Source organism: Falco naumanni, chromosome 1 (assembly GCF_017639655.2).
Source record: "Falco naumanni isolate bFalNau1 chromosome 1, bFalNau1.pat, whole genome shotgun sequence".
NCBI lineage: Eukaryota > Metazoa > Chordata > Aves > Falconiformes > Falconidae > Falco > Falco naumanni.
The window spans coordinates 105,259,972-105,279,449 of record NC_054054.1 but is presented as its reverse complement, the minus strand read 5'-3'; the positions used below and the strand labels follow the sequence as shown (position 1 = coordinate 105,279,449).

Here is a 19,478-nt window from a genome sequence, read left to right as displayed (position 1 = left end):
GCATGTTTTATGAAATAATTTGTCTGTATTCATTTCTTTCAAGTTCCTCACAGGACAAAGAAACAAATTCAGGCCATCTGAAAAATACATATTAAGATTTCCAAAGTAGCAATTGAACATTTCCAATGAAAACAGTACATTGAAAGCTTGTTTCTTTAAAACGTGTTATGCTTTTTTAACCCCAGACTGTGCCAGAGAATAGCACTAACGTAAGAGCGATCCAGTTTCTTATAAGTGAATAGGTGATGTTCACCGAATGTTTACACATTTGTATTTAGTGAGGAAGAGATCACTTTGTCAATATAAACGTAAAACTGCATTATGGTAGGATGTACAAGCTGTGAACCCCACAGCCACCATTTATTGACGAAGTTATTTTGATAAACTCCAGAAAAACTTTGCTATATCAGAGGGGTGCTGCATTTTGCTTTCCAACAGCCTGTATCCAGTTTGAAACCTGAAGCAAAAGCCCCAAAGCTTCAAAAATAAGGGGCTAGAAGTAAAGAGCTGGAGAGGTGAAGAGTGACACCAGGAACGAGGTCACTACAGAACCTGGCATCTTTTTGAATCTCAGGTAGCCAAAGACATCAGCCATGGCCTGTGCTTTATAGAGGATGGGAGAAACAGGGTCTTCCCAAACGAAATTTGCTGGAAAGATGAGTGTCCAACAGGTCCCAAGCACGTGATGAAATCCTAGTTCAACATGGCAATTTTAAATGATCGGGAAACTGGTGTAACTTTTGCATAATTACAGGTTGATGTTGAAAAAAGTCATTAAAGATTCAAATAACACCATAAATGCATTTAAGTGATCCAAATCTTCTAAAGCTGCAAGTATAATGGAGTCACAAAAGGGCAGAGGCTCTACCATGCACTTTTTACATTATTACTTCAAAATATATGTCTAGGGTATATGGAAGTTAGGCACTTCCCACCAATTTTTAAAAGCACTTTCAAATACGCAGCGCAGAAAATAATAATAAAATGCAAATCAAGTACTAGGAAGTGATGCTTGTGTAAATGGGCCAGCAATCTCAAATATTTGGCAAGTGCAATTGGCCTCCATTCATAGCTAAAACACGAAGACAACTGAATGAGTATTTCACAGCTGATGAAAACAGCTAAGAGAGAGCTATGACCACACAGTGAAGGTGAGCATTCAAGTCTTTCAAGGCAAATATGTCTTCATAAAGACAAATACACGTGATGCAGCTTGCGAACGCCAGAGCACCGTACTTGGGAACGTGTCAGTCCTGGCAGCACGCATGGTCCTTATTCTTAAGTCAGGGAATTCTTCAGTTGTGGGTTTTTTTCCTACTACAGTATTAGAGAGGGATGCACAATCTAATATGAAGATACATAAACAAATGGGAACAGAGTCAACACTACACAAATAGCTTCTGTCTTCTTTTAAAATACTATTTTCCCAATATAGAATTTGCTGCTTGAATGACCATCTTACTACAACAAAACCCCAAACCATCACCACAGCTTGGCGATGTTGGAAACGGAGTTCCAGTCTCTACTCATTGGTTATGTCAGTTTTCCTGAACTTAAAATTAGTTTTTCTTATTCTTCTCCAGCTACAAGACTCCCCACCCTCAAGCTGGGGTCAGGTCCCCAGTACTGGATCCTGGGTCCCAAATTGCTTGAACACTGTCTGTAGAAGATTTTGGACTATAATTATCCCACCGGTGGCTTGCAAATTACCTGAAAACACCTCCCTCAACACAGTATCAGGCTGACACATTCCTCTACGAGGTCTGATCATGTTCAGCTATCGTGACATGACAAAATCCCTATAGGGTGTAATGAACCATAGGCTGCAGGGGGCTCCCCTCCTGCAGCACTCAGTATCATCACTCAGCTGCACCAACTCGTTGGTCAGCGACATTTAATTATATTCTGCAAAACTGCAGGGCACTGGTCAAGAAGGACCATTTTTGTGATGCACAGGAACTCTTCCGACCGCAGGAAGAAATCCAACACAGTCCTCCCTACCAAAGCAGCAGTACAGCTCAGATCCACAGCACACTTGGGTGGGATGCTCCTTCTGAAGCTGCTCAGGACACCTCAGATGTAAAGACTTGCAGGTGATGCCTGCTACAACCTCCCCAGAAAATCGCAGATGTCTACATGACCTGACAGCAGTCCCGGATGCATCCCCCTCAACAGAGGTATCTAGATGACGGAGCAGTGTGGAGACATGGATACAGTTTCATCAGTCCCAGAGGCATCCCGCTGCTGTCTGCCAGCACAGGCACGTTCCTCCGGTGGAACTTCTTGTACGCCTTTTGAGAGCTGCAGGTTTGCCACTTTTGCTCAGACCCTGCCGCAACTCCTACAGCAGTGCACTGACTTTACAGCCACTCGGACAGCAAAAGTTCAGAGCAAAGAGTTCACCGAGAGCATCTGAATTTGCAAGCACACCACACAAGCTGAACGCTCCGAGCCTCTCCTCCCTGTGTACTCACCCGGTTATAAAGAGCACCCTGCGCTTTTGCAGCTTGGGAATCGCTGGGAGAATAAACTGCCCAAGTGTTGTTGCTAACACAAACTTAGCTAATCAACGGCAAAAGGGCTCGTGGGGAACAAGGTACGAAAATGGCAAAGTTGGGGAAGACCATGCAAATCGCAGGAGGTATTCAGGGGCCTCTAAAAGGATTATGAAAAATATTATATTCTAAAGACAGCAGGCAGGCAACAGCTGCCTTAAGTTTCAGAGCGAAGTGGATTGAAAAAGCAGATCCACTATAATTTTCAGACACAAATCTCTGTAGTTTATCTGATCCACTATTTAAATTTCAATACACAGTCCTCTATCTGCAGTAATAATAACCTAAATTCCATTTAGTGTTCATTTGAGCAGTCAGGATAAAGTCATTTCTTATTATCTCCCCACTGTGTAAAAAACAGCTTGAAGGTAGGAAGTCAGCAAGCATTTTCACCAAAAAGTAATTATTGTAAGTGACATTTTTACTGCTGGCATGCCATAAGGCGAACTGCGCATTTGGAAGGACAAGTTGCTAAAACAAAATGACAGGGTACTCTGTGACATTCCGACAAGAACCCAAACATGATTTAACTGGCGCTTGGTTTGATGCACCACTTTTCATAATGTCCAAAACTCGGGCTTCAGGTTTATGCCAAACTAGTCAAATTCAAAATTCCTGATCGAGGAGCAGTGAGAATCGCCACGTCCTGTGCACAGCGGAGCAGGGAGGCAACGAAGCATCCCACGCTCCGCTCATTCCCTTTACAGCAAATTAGAGGGGAAGACGAAAGCAGACAAACGCGGACAGGAGATTTCTCGGCAACCTCTTAAAAGAGCATTTGCTACTTCAGGGCCTGCGTTTACCTCCTCGTGCAGATGAGTTAATGGACAACAACAGACCTGGCAGGCTGCCTGAGACCAAAGTGGCTCACACTGGGACTGGATTAGTTTCTGGTTTCCCCTGATGATGAGGCTGCCCATTCTGTCCAATTCCCAGACCAAAAACCAGTGTGTGTGTTGCCCTGAGAAGCAGGACCTGATCACACAGCCGATCAACCGAAGCATCTGCAGGACAAGCGCGTTATTCTGTTTCCCAAGGTCTGAAAATTTCAGGGAGGGATTTTGTTCTCTTGACCTTCTATCTGATTTTACGTTCAGCATTGGCTGTCTTTGCAAGATTTTCTGAAGCACCATAGCAACTCTCCTCGCTAACAGTGGTGCGGTGCAAGTGCGAACTATGTAATAAATCTGATCAGCATTTGCGGAACAGCACTGCAATACATCCCTCTTCTGACTAATTAAAAGAAATGACACGTGAAAGCGGAGCGCTTTCTCCCAGGTAGTGGTTTCGGTGGATCTGCTTTAAGTGAGTGAACCTTGCCTATTCACAATTTGCAAATTAATGTGGTTTATGAAAATGTGATCCTCCCTACGGTTATAAACTCCCACAGTTATATGTAGGGAGTATACAAACCTCCCTACAGTGTGCATATATAATGATGTAAAGTACATCAGTACATGCAGTTATAGTTGCAAGCACTCGCTATAGTTCCGATTATAGATTCCCACTATGACCGTGGAGATTTTGTTTGTTTGTTTATTTGACAAATGTTATAACTTTGGGGAAAATGTTATTTTGGGTCTTGGCTCAGAGGGAAATTTTATGTGGATGAGGGGAGGGATCAAAAGAAAACCCCTTTAGGAAAGCGTGCAGATGTATGCGCGTCTGCACTGAAAGGGGAGGAAACCAGCTCTGATTAACTCTGAAATTACTGGGGCAATACTAAAAAAAAAGTATATACATATACCCATTCTGCATATGAGTATATGTCAAGTGACAGGAGGACACAAAACTATCTGAATGATCAGGGTAAATGTTCGAAGTACTCGAAAAAACTGCTTCTGAGTATTGTTAAAGGATTACAAGGTATTGCCACAATTTTGTGTTGCATTTTCAGTAATTATGTTAGCTTTGCGCTTGTATTAAAAAAATGTGTTTTTGAGCCATTCTAGAAACCAGAAGGAGCTGGAGAAATCAGAGAAGTTCAGAATAGAGCAAATAAGATGGGAACTTGCGACAGACTCATGAAGAGAGATTTACAGCTGGGCATTTAAAAGTACTCAGAGAAGTTGGGCAACCAATTCTCCTTTCAATGAATACACAACCACAAACGCCTCAGACAGTCTTGGAAATCCCACTATTGTGCCCAAACCTGCGACTTCTCACAGCCACGAACTGGCACCATACCAGTTTAAGGTACTCCTGGCCTAGCTCTAGCCTTTACTTCCATTTTTCGCCTGACACTGAACCACAATCGTGCTGCCCCACGGAGCTGGGGCAACCAAATCTGCAGTGAGGAATCAGGGCAGGGGACCGTCCTGCTCGGCTCACAGCCTCGATGGGTCAGATTTTCCTCCCTCTGCCTGCCTCTTACAAAGCCTTTGCCACGTGGAGTAGGTCAGTGCTGTCACTTGGGTCTCACCCCTCTTTCTCCGGCTGCTGCAGGAAGGTGTCCCCGAACGTCCTGGCTGGCGAACACGTGCAGCCCTTCAGACCCAGCTCTCGAGCACTTGTGCCAGCGAGCGCCCGAGCGCTCTCCGAGCCGTGTGTTGTACCCCACTGATGCCACATGCCTCAAGAGCTGGAAAATTCTGTTCTGCACAACCTAGGCACCACGCCGCGCCTGGACGGACGGAGGCAAAATCCAGGTACTCGGACAGGAGGAACGGCTCCGCAACATCAGAGAGCGGGACAGCCGTAAAGCTGGGTAAACTCAAACCATCCAGCTCCTTCTGAGTGAGGGGGACTCTGGTACTTGGTGCTCTGCTGTGGCATGGGTGGGCTCGGATGCGGGGTATGGAATGCTACAAAGGGCAGTCTGAACACCTAGGATGTCCAGAACCTTGTGCGGAAAGACACAACCGGAATTAAACGATTCAAATGAGAAGTTGCACTGGGATCTACTGGACTTCAAAATGGACGCACCAACCCCCAACACAACTGCACCAGCTGATAAAACTCTCAAATAGAAGCATTAAGGAAAATTTTTTACATGGCTGACAGGGAAGCATGAGGTCTCTATATAGCCATATTTTTAAAGTGCTATTTTACAACAAATGAAGGGGGGGGCGGGCGGGAAATAGGAACTTGAGAATTTTTTTAGCTGGATGTAGACACACAATGGGAAACATCAGAGCGATGCTCAGGTCAGGCCAACAGCCCCAAATCCTTGTCCAGGCTCACTGCCCAACAGCGATGTCTATGGAACAGGTACACAACACAGCAAGCACACAGGGAGAATCTCCTCTAACGCCCCCCTGCTCACCCACGGCTTCTGGAGCCCAAAGTTGGGTCTCTGCATCGAAGAGTGCTGAATCGTAATTTTTTGTTTTTATGTATCACCTTTAAGCAATTAAAAAACTCTTTCTAAAAAAGAAATCAAATTAGATGATTAATGGCAAAATCATGGCTGCTTTCAAAGACACTGCTCTACTCTGCTAACCTTTATTTAACATTCAGATTTGTCTGTTTCTGTAACTTAGTCAGAAGTCGACATTTAGAAATAACTGCTGGAAAATATTTTCAATAACCTTATTATTAAAACAGCTTGTGTGCAGAAGCTTTATTAAGGACTTTCTGAATATTAAAACAAATATGTCATGAAAGCAATCAATCAAGATGCCACAACCCTACATCGTTATATTTTTAGTATAATCAAAATAAATGCATGCAGAATACCTTTTGGAAAATAGAGTCAGAGCTTTTATGCTGCACTTTATGGTGTCTTTGTCGACTTGCTGACCTTGTGATTAGACACTAACTTTAACACGTTATGCGTTTATGATTGTTTGCTGTCCTCCTCTGTTGTAAGCCTGGGTGTGAAGGTATTTCTATATCCTCCTTCGAGATTTTAACCTCTTGGCTACTCCAGCCAAGAGCATGAAGCAGAACACATATGTGCACCGTGCATCGCATTTAAACATATCTCCCCCGCTAAACAATGTGGACATTCATTTGCTACGGGCAAGATCCATAGGGGATGGACGGGAGGCTAATGACTGCTTTCCTTCCCCAACCGAGCATCCCATCTAACAGCCGCAGCGCAGTGGGTTGCTCTTCTTAGAAGCAAGCAGTCGAGGAGGAGTGACCCTGAACACTGCTACACTAAACGCACTCCTCTTCAGGAGGAGTACTGCCTAAAGTACTGAAACAAAATGACATTTACATTGTACGCAACAATATTATAAAAGCTATTAAGGTACATTATTTTACACATCCTCATAATCTCTCCATACTGCTTTACTTAATTTGTGATAAAATTGTTGAGAAAGGGTACTTAATGTAGGACAGTCAGTAAAAGTAATTTATCATCTTCCCGCTTCGGTGCTCACGTTATCAGCGAACTCATTTTCTGCATTCATCATGCAATCAGCCTATTATTTGCATATTAATCAGGCAGTGGACCATGAAAGAGCTGCATCCCAGCCAAATGCTGCACTATCTCAGGAGGAACACTCAGTAATTATCATACATCAGTGTTATGATGTGGTAATTGATTATAACATCTTTCTGTTGCCCCTGGGGAGTCCCACTGCTAACCCAGCTTCAGGCGTTCTGTGCAGATTTTTCTCTGAAAATTAGAGAAACCATTGCTGTCCTTTTATTAGAAATTTTTTTTTTACCTTTACAATAGACAGCACTCTCAGCATTTCCAAGTTACTTTTCCTTTTTTTTTTTTTTTTTTTTTTTTTTAAATGAAACCCTCTTTAGGGAAAAACCACCTGCCTCACATCAGAAAAAGTTAAAAAAAAAACCCAAATGAAAACCCAAAACTGAACAGTTGGGCTCATTCTTGCTCGTCCTCTCTCCTTCAAGGTCTGGTGGTTTTTTAGGTGCTGGTATTGCTTACATAATACCCTTCCCCATCAAACACAACAAAATGTTGCAACTTCAATAGACAGTAATTGCAAAGTTCGCATAAAGGCAGTTAAGTTGCTTTATTTAGGTGCCAAATGAGAGGCTAATTTTGGTCCTCTCGCAAAGGACAAATGAAACATCTGCCAGTTCAAACACGCACTATTTTTAGGACCCAAGTTCCAGAGGGGTAAAAGAGAGAAACAAACCTAAAAGACAACTGTAGTTACACTGCAGCCCCCTCGCACCTCTTTCGTGCCTGCGGACCAGGCAGAGAGGAGCCGGAGGGGGCAGCCCCCGTCCCCGCATCCATCCCAGCCTCCCTTCAGCAAGCAAGAGTGAAAAGGGGGATGTCTCAGGAGAAGACGCCAGAAGGGAACATCTCACGCCGCGTGACAGAGAAGAGTGTTTCGGTCCAGCTCTGCAGCGGCTCCAGGCGACCCGCGAGGAGAGCTGGTGAGAACACCTCGCAAGGACAACGTCCCTCTCCAAAGCAGCTTTTTGTCCTGGGACAGTCTTGTCCGAGAGACCCCCAGCGCTGACAGCAACGTGGGGGTGTTTTGGCAAGCTCATGTTTTGCCAATAAATAGTCTCAAACAGTGCCTGAATTATTCTGGGCAACAATCACCCTTTTCAACCCCACTATAGGGCATCACAGACACAGCCAAAGGAACAAGTATCTTTTAAGTCGCTATCTTTGACAAGTATAAATATGGGCCATGTACTTCAGGCCTGTTTTACATTTCTTGTTGTCATTATATTTTCTCCTTTCATTAGGCTTTTTAATTGGAGATTTTTCTATTTTCACTTTTATTTAAATCTGATCTCAAATCTGCTTTGCTTTGTTTTCAATGCAAGTTGTGTTTCTCATCAAGTTTAAAATAATCACTGGATTCTTTCATTTGCTGTTTCTCTGGATGGCTGCTGGCAAATTTAAAAACCTCCAATACCCATCAAATTAGGTAAGACAAATTCATCCGTTTCTCTGGCACCCTAACGCAAAGGACAGGCTACAAGGTAACTTTGAAGATGTTAATTTTCTGGTAATTTTCTGGTTTTTCTTCTTGGGAATGATTTGCTATCAAGTAATATATACCTCTATGATCGGAACAGGATTTCATTGTTCGAGTCTAACAGGCTGTTTATTTCCCTGTTCCAGAGCTACTTGGTGGAGAAGGCAGCTGCCTCGTAGCTCCAGCCCCATTATCAGACGGGAATAACGAGCCGTGTGTTCGGTGCTAGCACACCTTTTCGCCAGTATTTTGGGAGGAAAATAGCCCATTATCTGTTCTTTGAATTGAAAGCAAGGTAATTTTCATCCAGTGGAGGAGCATTTTGTAATTTGCTGAGCAACGGCTGGGCTGTTGCCTGGGGATGGTCGAGGGCATGATGGCTACCTCCATCCCACCGGTGGTAGCCACGTGGCCACGGGGGCTGGACCTGCAGCCCTCTCCTTTTCCCACAAGCAACCAGAAGACCAACGTCAGCTTCTGCCAGCTGCCAGAGCCTCCTATTACCAACAGAAAAATATCTGTTCCCTTCGGAGAAGAGCCTTTCCAACCCCTTCTGCAGCTGCCAGCCCATGGGGGACAGAGCCTGGCCATCACCCTGGCTCCTGACCCCCCCCGGAGCTGCCTGGCCTTCCCGTGCTGTGGCATGACTGTGACGGCCTCGTTGGTGTTTCAGTGCTGCTCCAGTTATTTTTATATTTGGCTTTCTAATGTATCAGCTCATCATTTTCCACTCAGCTCTTCTGTGCTTAGAAGCTGGCAGGAGAAGCCCCCCGTGCCTGAAAGCAGGGAGGGGGGGTAATGTGGGCTCCCTCCCCAAAGGAGGCTGCTCATCTCCAAACGTGCAAGCGGAGGGACGAGAAAACACTGGTAATTAAATGATGAACCGTGAGGTTTACAGAGCTCTAATATTCAATGGCCATGGCTTCTTTTAAACAAATCCTGAAGAGTGCAAGGAAGTTACATGCTCAGACTGATGCTGAAGTTACAGTCAAAGCAACTACTCACAAGCTACATCCACTTTTTAGCAGCTACTATACTAACTGGTATTCCTACAGACTACCTGAGAAGTGTAGCAGCAATAACGGTCAGGAAAGTTTCTTTTTCTGTACAGTTTTAAAAAAATATTCATAAATTAATTTCAATTTTTAAAAATGAAGACTTTGAGAACGAGGTATTAGTGTACCTGGCTAAATGCTACTGCTGAGCTGCACAGCAGCTCCTTGCTTGGAGATCTTTTCCTGCACACCAAAGGGGAGTGAGCAGAATGGACCCACGTTCCCAAATTAACCACAGAAATAAAACAGCTGCAACTTGACTCGGTAACTTCTCCAAAACAAATGCTACGAACTCCTAACCACACTTCAGAGTGAATTACATTTGTCTTTAGAATCCAGCCTGAGTCTCCTCTTTGCCATATTAATATGAAAAGTGTGTTGGTGCTTTGTCACAGTAATTCAGCCGCAAGGAATATCTGCCTAGAAAACAGCGTTCACTCTATGATTATGTATTTTACTTTAGCACTTTTATAACAATAAAGTTATGACCACAATGAGGATGGAGTCATCTTCTGCGAGTTTAATCCCTGGGTGGTTCAGTGGACAGAAAAGAACACAACTAGGACAGGAACTTCTTTACAAATACTGACTTATTTGCAAAGCATCACCGATGGCCAAAGGACTCCGGCCACGCAAGAGAGCCTGGGGAGGACAGACCCAGGCAAGAGGCAGAAATCGCCAGATGATGGCTACCAGTGATAGCCTGAACCTGAAGCACTGACTTTGTGCTGCATTCCCAGGTCCCAGTGAGGTGCCTTGACAGCGATTCTCCCAGCTTTATTGATACCAGAAAGGCTGCCAGGAAGGTTTTCATGGTCCAAATGTCAGGGAAATGGCACAGAGTATGATCACACACATTACAGACAGACTACAACAGCTGCCCTTATGAGGAGCCAACTGATATCCTATGGTTTGAAATCCAGACAGTCACAGCCAACTGCTTCAGAGCCGCAATCTCAAGCCACACAGAAAGAATGTGGAAACTTCACCAAGACGTGCTGCTGTGCTTCAGGGTTAGCGTGAAGGTAACTACTTGGCTGATGTAGTTGTTCAGCTCTAAACTTGACAAATGTGTTTGCACCTAGCACAAAAGGAGACAACCTTCTCCACCAAATGCAAGGACTCAAAAACTCGTCAGCAAACATAAACCATCCATGCAAGGAACTCCAGCAGCCCAACTACTCAGCTATTAAAACCCACGTGACCTCCCTTCTCTTCCATTTTTATAGACTACGTTAACCACAAACATTTCATGTCATACAATTTTATTAACCCGGAATGCCAGCAAACGACTGCAAAACTGTCTCCCTCTCCTCTTTGATTCAACAACAAAAAAAAGCTTCAAATTTGACAAGATCTGTCAGCATCGCTGGACTGATCCCTTGGGTCATCTCAAGGTACTAAGGATTCAGCTCTCCGTGTGCTAATCCCTATTGTGCTCTGGAGCACCATCTCGGCCAGCTCTGCCCATCCAGAACAAAACAGTACAATGCAAGAAAGAATCATGAATCACGGAGAAATGGGGGGTGGGGTAAGAGCTTCTCCACTGTCACCATATGGCTAGCTAGCTCTTTCCAGAAGCGCATCAGGACACTAATCTGGAATACGGACTGCAAGCCTGACATATACTCTCCCCCCACCTTGTTCCTCCCAGAGCAGTCAGTGTGACAGCATCCTTCTGTCATCAGGTAACCAGGATGATCCACCCAGTACACACTTAACTACCTGGCTGTGCTCAGCAGCTTCTGTACTGAAAAATACTACTGAAATACGTATTACGTAAATAAAACCACCATGGATACCTGGGTTTGTCATCGTTCCACAATATGTCTGTTAATATCACAACTACAGTAAACCATAGATTGCGTTCTGATTTTTTTTTTTTCTTAGATTTTCTTTCCCAAGGGATGATAAGAAGTAATCTCTCTGTTGTTACAAATGTTTTATTTGGAAAATAAAGCTTTTATGCATATTTTAGTTGATCTAAATACAGTAGATCTTGGGTTTTTAAATCACCAGATAATACGCAATTATCTCAAGCTAGATTCTGATTTTGAAACAAGCTCTAATTAGCTCCCCATTTTATGCTGCTATAATCCTTTCTTCAACTCCCATGAGTGTTACTATTGCTAAGCAGCATGAGGTTAGGAATGATGGATGATACCCAGAAAGGAAGACAAACAAAAGGGAAATTCAAAATCCCCTGAGATCACCCGCAGCTGTATCGGCAAATGAAGATTTCCACATTAGGTCATAAGACGACCCTTACAGAAACACATACCAAAAAGGCACGTCTTTTTCCCACTGAGTATTTGCAAGTCTTTAATGTAGTATAGAGAGAGTACATGTCCTTCACAGAGGATAAATACAAAAGCGAATAAAAATCCGGCTTTCCTGGGAGTAGCTATGAAACCAACAGCACCAGAAAAGAAACTCTGTCTTAATGTCATATAGATGCTCAGTAAAGACACAAGACCCCAAAATAAAACAAACTAATAGAAGCTATATACAGTGCAAGTATTTAGAAAAAAATCCAAGCACATAAACCTTCTTCTGGCACATGGCTACTGTCCAAACCCAACCCAGCTCTGATCATCAGTAATGCAACTAAATAAGGGCCAAATTCATCATGAAAAAATGCTGATGCAGTTGGGTGACACTAATTCAACTTTTTTTTCCACGTGATTTGGTCCATGCTTTTGACACATAAATCATTAAAAAGGCAGATTTACCCAAGGGCATTAGAGCATTTAGGTGGAAGGAAATACACAGGAAAAAAATGTTAGAAAAGGCACAGTGATACTATTTTTGACCACCTAGGGTACACACACCATTTTTGTGTAAAACATGTTCACTGAAACTCGCACAAGATCACCAAAGCCTTGATGAAAGGTCACAGGCAGAAAATACAGAGATATATATATCTTTGGCTGTAATTTTGATACGGACTGCATGTTTTCAAAATTTGTAAGTATAGCTTTCAAAGAAGAAACACAAGCCTGGCTTCTCTTTGCTATCTATCTATCTATCTATCAATCTAATGCTTATCCATTTGTTCCCATATATAGAAGACTGATGGGTCCATCTGTCCACGTGTGACAATGGAAAATCACCAGACAAAAGAATAGATTTTCATGAATGAGGTGTTAATCAAAACCTTATGATCTAGAAGTGTAACTAACTGGGTCAGAAATCCAGAAAATCTTGCTAGTTTGATAGAATAGTGCCAAACAGTAATGAAAATACTCACAGCTAATAAAAGTTGGAGACTTTACTATGCATGTTGACACTCTGTACACTGAAGACCTTCTTGGCAAAGCACTCAGGAGCCACTGAATGTATTAGTTTAATTTCACTTCTTTCCCTTCATGCATTCAACAAGTTCCAAACCAATTATATTACATGGAAAAGGCTCCAGACCTTTTTCTCATTTCAAAATTGTTCTGATTAATTTCTGTTTTAAAATTACAAGTATGCAACCTTTTCTGCCTTGATTTTCCTGGGAAATGTCTCAGAAGACCAGAAAATTGGAGCTGTCTTTTTTTTTTTTTCCCTACCCTGGAGTGGAGGATCTTTCACAAATGCATAATTATTATTACCTTTTCCAAACTGTTTGCTGCCCTTTTAATTACAGAACAGCTGCTAATAAAAGAAAATTACCAAACTGCCCTTCCTTATTCAAATAACTTGGTTTTGCTCTTCTGTTCTGTGTGGTGGCACAACCTTCCTTTTCCCTTTATACGGAGAAAAGCACCAAGAAAAGGATGTCTTGTACAACAATTTTATTTTCTATCGCTGGAAAGGAGGAAGAAAAGGGCACGAGCCCATTTTCTCATTTGTAAGTCTGCTTTAAGGAAAGAAGGAGGGCGATCATCAATAATATGATTTTATTAGCTGATAGCAATGTGTCGCCTCACAAAATATTAGCTCAAGGGCAGGAACTGACAAACGAGATTGGGAGTGTGGGAGGGGAGCAAAATATCACAGCAGCAAAACTGAACTTCCTGAAGGAAATCACTTTCAGCTACCAGCGATCCTCATGGGAATCCAGAAGGTGGTCGAATTTTAATACTATGGGCTTGTCTTTCAATCTTTTATAATTACAGTTAGTCATAAATATGATGATTAGCAATAACAATGCAGCTTTTTCCCAGCTCCTCTGATTTCAAATTCCTCTTAAAATGGTTACAATTAATTACTCGCACTTTCCACGCTGTCTTAGGCGTTTATAACTGTAACAGTTACTCTTGCATAGTATTGATGCTACAAACAAGTAGTCAATGGCATGCTTTTAATGAACAGCAGTGTATAAAATATCGCGGGAAATTTCCATGTTCTCTAAATGCTTGGCTATCAATAACAATAGCCCTATGATTGCAAATGATTTTTTCCCATTTTGGTTTTGTTTTTGTGGCTTGTTTTTACCAGGGACATTTTTTTTTCCCTTTTATCTATTTATTTTCAACTGTTCTCCTTAAGAAAAACGTGGACTGAATATCATCACGGTTTTTCTTCTAGTAAAATCTTTTTAGAATGCAAAATAGTTTCCCCGTAGAGAGAAAAAGCAGTTTGGTTGGAATACTCAGAATAAAGCCAGCAAGCTCCAGAAAAAAAAAAAAAAAAAAGTGTTTCAGAATGGCAGAAAAGTCGAAGAAGAGCACAACCCATCCTTCTCTGTATCCTGAAATGCAATAATTCTCCAGTACAGGGTACGGGCTGTAAGTACAGAGCAGGGCACAAGTCTTTTTCTAGACTAGAGAACAGCCAAGTGGTTTACGTCAGTTAAGCGTATCATTGGTAAAAAGTCTGTGTGGGTAGAGTTTGGTATCTAACAGCAGGAACACAGCTGTTCTGTTCCAGCCTCCCTCCTATACCGTGGCCATCTTACAAAACCTTTAGCAATTCACTTCTCCTTGACACTCATCTTTGCTGCATCTGCTTTTTTGCAAACGGAAAGGGGAGGGAGAAAAAAAAAGTCGGCTCGGAATATTTAACGGAGCTTGAAAAAGAAAGGCATACCGTGGTCTTTTCCCCACCTTCAAATTAACAAAGCAGATTTTGTGCAAAGGGAAGTGGGAAAAAAAAAATGCCAGCGAGTAAGGCAGCTGGAGTATGTAGATCACATTACAAACGAAAGGCTTGTTTTACAGCCATTGTCACATGTCAAGTTGATAAGCTGAACTATGGTAAAAAAAACCCTACAGAGCCAATGATCTCTTAAGATCAGAGTCTTTTTACCTAATATATGCAGCTAAATATGTGTACTCCCTACATCTGCCATAGCAACAAGGAGAGAACGAGGAATTAACTGTGTTAATAAAAAAAACTGAAGGGACTCCTGTATGATACAACAAAACGCAAGAAACCTCTCGGCATCAAAGCAAAAGAAATGTAACAAAAGCACAGAGAATTATTTCAGAGCAAATCATTGAAACCAGCTGATTACCTGAGCTTGCACATCCCTGCTGTAGGGAATCCTGTAATGATGTCACAGAGTGAAGGACTAGATAAGAGAGGAGAGGAAAATCAGGGAACAATAAAAGGAGATGCCAAACCACAAACTAAACAGTAAGCAGGCTCAACAAATAGCAAACTGCTGACCTCAGCAAGGGCGTGCTGCTCGTTTAAGTCAGTGGCATTATCAGGGTACAACTGAGGCCAAACTCGAGTCTAGCCTTTCTGTATCAATAGGTATTAGGATAAGAGAAAGCCACATAAAAGCGTAATTGCAACACAGCATTCCCCCTTTAAAGCTTAGTTCTTCTAGCTCACCTCCTGAGAAAGCAATCGATACTCTCCTAGGAACAATCAAAATCCCCTACGTAACCCTAGAAAACAGTGCACGAGATTTTCCAGCTCTTGGGCCAAAATTTTTTTGAATTATGTATCATATTCATGCCTAGATAATATCATCCTAATTAGGAACTTGATAAGTGCTGCTTATCAATTACGCATAAACGAGTGCTTCGTTCGTAAACATTCCCAGTGTGTCCTCCTAGGGACCAGCTGGGCTGCAAGGGTGGACGCTGCCACTTCCAGTAATGCCTGGAGTAGCACCGGGTGCAAGGCTTGCTTACTGCAAATTTAACCAAAAAAAAAAAAAAAAAAAAAAAAGGAACAAAAAAAAAAAAGAAGGAAAAAAAAAAAAAGATTTCCTCCTCCTCAACTCAAACAACATAGTGGAATTTTAATTACCTTGTCCTTGTTGCTGCCCTTGTGCAGGCAGGACACACTGTCCCAGCTCACCATTCAACCAGAGCTGCATACGAATAAATGGTTCTCGGCCTTTTTGGGTCAATTTACTCCATGGCTTTGGCCTGGAGAGCATGTCACTGACACTTCCTTGGGACAGCCCCAATACCTGAAGTGAAGCAACCAAGAACGGCACGTTAACACATTGGACGTGGAAGCAGGGGGGAGGGGGTGTTGTAATTTAAGTCACTTTGGTTTCCTTTACTGCTACGGCGCTTGAATCGTTTTCATACGGACAATTAGTAAAACTGCAAAATGACATCTGTAGGTACTCAGATGGAAATGTTTTTCTCCTGCCGTGGTTTCCTTCTGGAGTGTGGGTTTTTTTTTGGTTTTTTTTTTTTCCGGCAGGAACGGAGCGGCAGTACAAACGGCAGAAGGATGGTGCGAGATTTGCATGCTTTTCATATTTTGTGTCAAATAGTTTCATCGGTTTTAACAGGAAAAACACAGAGTCCAGGCACACACAGGCAGATAAAACAGGCAATGATTGGCATGTATTTTGTTCTCAAACAAAAATAATTGGGACTTTTGAGACTAGGCCTATATTTGGTTCATTTTTTTGGTATGAATTATAAAGATGTGTGTTTTCACCTGTAGCAGCGGCTGTTCCACGTAAGTAAATATTTAAGAATAGAGCCGACTGCAGCGAAGGGGGAATTTCAGACAGGCAGAATGCAATTATTTGCCTGGAATTCAGCGCAGGTACAGGAGTTAAAAATCATACTTAATGAAAGCTGCCATGGGATCTTTAACGACCCCGAGAGGTCAGCTTTTTCATTTTACATCTTAGTGAAAAGGCAATAGTGCGATGCCAGCTCCTATTATACTTTTATATTGATTCAATTCTTTATAGGAAGAAGAAACACCAGATGTCCACCACTTCTTACAGTGTGGGAGGTGTTTTCTGGTGGTCAGGGACCACCCCAAAATCCCACACGTTCAATGCTTAGGGCCCACGGCATGAGAAATTCAGAAAACCTTATCGTGCATGGCGTATCTGTAATCAAACATTGCTTAAAAACGTCTCAAAGCACGCTAAGATAGCAATCACCAGGTGTAAGAAAGGACTGCGAATTCCTGACTTCAGACTAAGGAGAGGTAGGGGATTTTCTGCGTGTTTGTTTAAGTACCTTTGTGCACATTTCCAAATATTAAAAAAAAAAAAAAAAAAAAAAGAAGAAAAATGCTCTTGTGTCCATAATCTTCACTTCTAACAAATTTAAGACTCTCCAGTCATGACAATGGCACTACTCAAATATTCCATGAATTCATTACGTTAGGCATGAAATACTGAGTCTCAATAACATTTGCTTCAGCTTTCAACATTTCTAAACTCGGGGCCCCATTTCTAATTACAGCTGGCTGAAGCCAATCTTTGTATAAAAAACTAGGCGACTCACCAAATACAGGACAACTAATACTCTCCTTTGTGAGCTTATTTTGAAAATACTTAACATACGGAACAAAACATTTTTCCATCAGACATAGGTGCCTTATCCCCCGCCGTTAAACTGAGCTCCGTACCAACGTCACGAGCAAAACGCACATTCACAATACTGGTGTAACAAGAGAGAACCACTTCTTTACCTTTTCCCCAAAGATCCTTTGGCAGATGCCATTCTTTGCTAGCTTTTCTTTGACCTGCCGCGTTAGCTCTATCGTATCCACTTCCTGGTACATATAAATCTCATACTGCTCGGGTGTCAGTGGAGGAACTGAAGGTTTGGATGGTTTTGACAAAGACACGATAGGGGATGAAGGGAGTGGGCTATTTTGTGGTGTCTCACTGCGACTCGCCCCAGTCATGCTCAATTCAGAACTCTGCGAGTACGGTGATTCAGCGTTTGGCCACTCTTTCCAATACTCTGAAGAAGATGGTCCTTGGAGCTGGCTACGATCTGGCCTAGTCTGATTGCTGACCTTTTCTTTTCCACCACTGGCTTCCTCAACTTTTACATCTTCAGGAAGAGCTGTATTTCTTCTCTCATGCTGCACAGTATTCCACCAATGGTCCTTCCAAACACCACCACGTCCCAACTCATTTTTAACATGCCTCAACATACCCTGGGCAGAATCACTTATTCCATGAAGCTCTAGAACAGGTGCCTCCTGAGGCTCCTTTTTGAGCCCAGAGAGGTTCTGCAATGCAGAGATACTGGAATCAGTGACAGATGAATGTTTCTTCAGGGATATGGCCAAAGGAGAATAGCTGGAAACCGAAGACATTGCAGGTGTAGATACTAGTTTGGGGGACAGGATAGAAATGTCAGCTTGAGATAAAGGTGGTGTTTTTAAGGCAGGTTCAAGGGCAGCCTGCTGTGCCTCCATTTCACGTCGGGCTTGTTGCAGAATGGATCGAATAGCATCATCAGAATTGCCACTGCTAGATGCAGAAGGCGGCTGAGCCGGCTCAGCTATGAAAAACAACCAAAAGACTAAATGCAACAGAGGAATATGCTTTATATTCAACACGTGCTACTGTAACTATTTCCCAGTCAGAAAAAGGGATGCAATACATTTCTGGATGGGAGGGAGGAGTTTTCACTAAGCAAAGCTTTGTGCTTTTCAAAATAAGGTAAGATTTCCAAAGTTCTTCACTGGAAAATTTTTATAGTTGCCAAAGTGCTGGACGTTTGCACGCACAGACTCAACTGCAGAAGTCTAGTACTACTTGCACGTTTTCCACCATTGTAAAAATTTTCAAATAAATGCCTTTGAAAATCAAGCCTTCACTTCTTCCTCCCCTACCCCCAAGCGGTCAATAACATTTTATGGTTTTATTTACAAAGTTATTTAACCTTTTACTTCTCTCTGTCTCCACAAATGAAGCGTAACACACACTCAAGACTGAACACAGCTGCATTCACCTGGACTGACTATTAATACCCTCTTACAATATAGATCAGGTGAGTCCTTTTAACCCCAAAAACATGAACACACAAATTACAACAGAGCAAGAACTTTAGAAAGAGACTTCATTATTTTGTTTGACAAGCTAAATATGCTCCTGCTTCCTGTTTCCTTGTTTCGTGGTCCCAACCACTGAAATAAACAGCTCTACAAAAATGAGGCAGATGTCTGCCCATCACTCTCCGCCTTATCTAAAGCCCTAGAATGGAGCCACGGGCACTTTTTCAGAAGAATTAACACCTAAATGCAGTATTACAGCGGTGAACCAGGACTCATGCGGCTGTGCTGCAGCCGTCGGGGGATGAGCAGAGCCTGGAACACGGGGGTAGAACGATCTCTGCAGAGCCCCGAGGTTTTCGCAATGGCATCTGTTTCCATTTAAGTTAGCCTCCGCTGAGGTCCCTGCTGCTTGAAACCCAATTCCTCTGAAAGCTACTCTATAAAGAACGGGGAAAGTGAAGCACTAGATAGTAACAGGGAACCCATACACTGCAAGAAGTGGCCTCAAAGCGAAGTAAGATTTGAAACATGCTGCCTATTATTCTAGTAATATTATGCCTCATCTGAATACATTTCCGAATTTGCTTCCCTACGTCCCTTCCTGTCACTCACTATAAAATAGATGAAAAGCTAAGAAATGGGAAAAAAGACAGTGGGGCTCTCTCTTCTGTTTTATCTACTGGTTTCATAGGGATTTTTGAGGCTGAATTAATATTTGAAAGGAAGCCTGAGACTCGCAGATGAAACATGCTACTGAACAACGTACTTGCAGTTTCCTGCACACAGCCCATGTTTTTCTCTATGTCATCATTACTTGTATAAAGTAATTTTATTTA

The 19,478-nt window shown here is 42.5% G+C and overlaps 1 protein-coding gene across 6 annotated transcripts in view; it reads right to left on the bottom strand.

Annotated features, from left to right (window-relative positions):
• CUX1 (cut like homeobox 1) overlaps positions 1 to 19,478 on the bottom strand; it is a 281,274-nt gene that overhangs the window by 51,567 nt on the left and 210,229 nt on the right. For 2 of the 6 annotated variants that reach the window (XM_040614070.1, XM_040614088.1), the window contains 3 exons: positions 17,320 to 18,146; positions 15,673 to 15,838; positions 14,924 to 14,980 (listed from right to left, as the gene is read on the bottom strand). The exons of 2 other annotated variants lie outside the window; for them this stretch is intronic. In XM_040614070.1, coding sequence (XP_040470004.1) covers positions 14,924 to 14,980; positions 15,673 to 15,838; positions 17,320 to 18,146 — 1,050 coding nt within the window. The remainder of the gene's footprint in view (positions 1 to 14,923; positions 14,981 to 15,672; positions 15,839 to 17,319; positions 18,147 to 19,478) is intronic. 2 more of the 6 variants (XM_040614078.1, XM_040614116.1) reach the window with 1 other exon arrangement.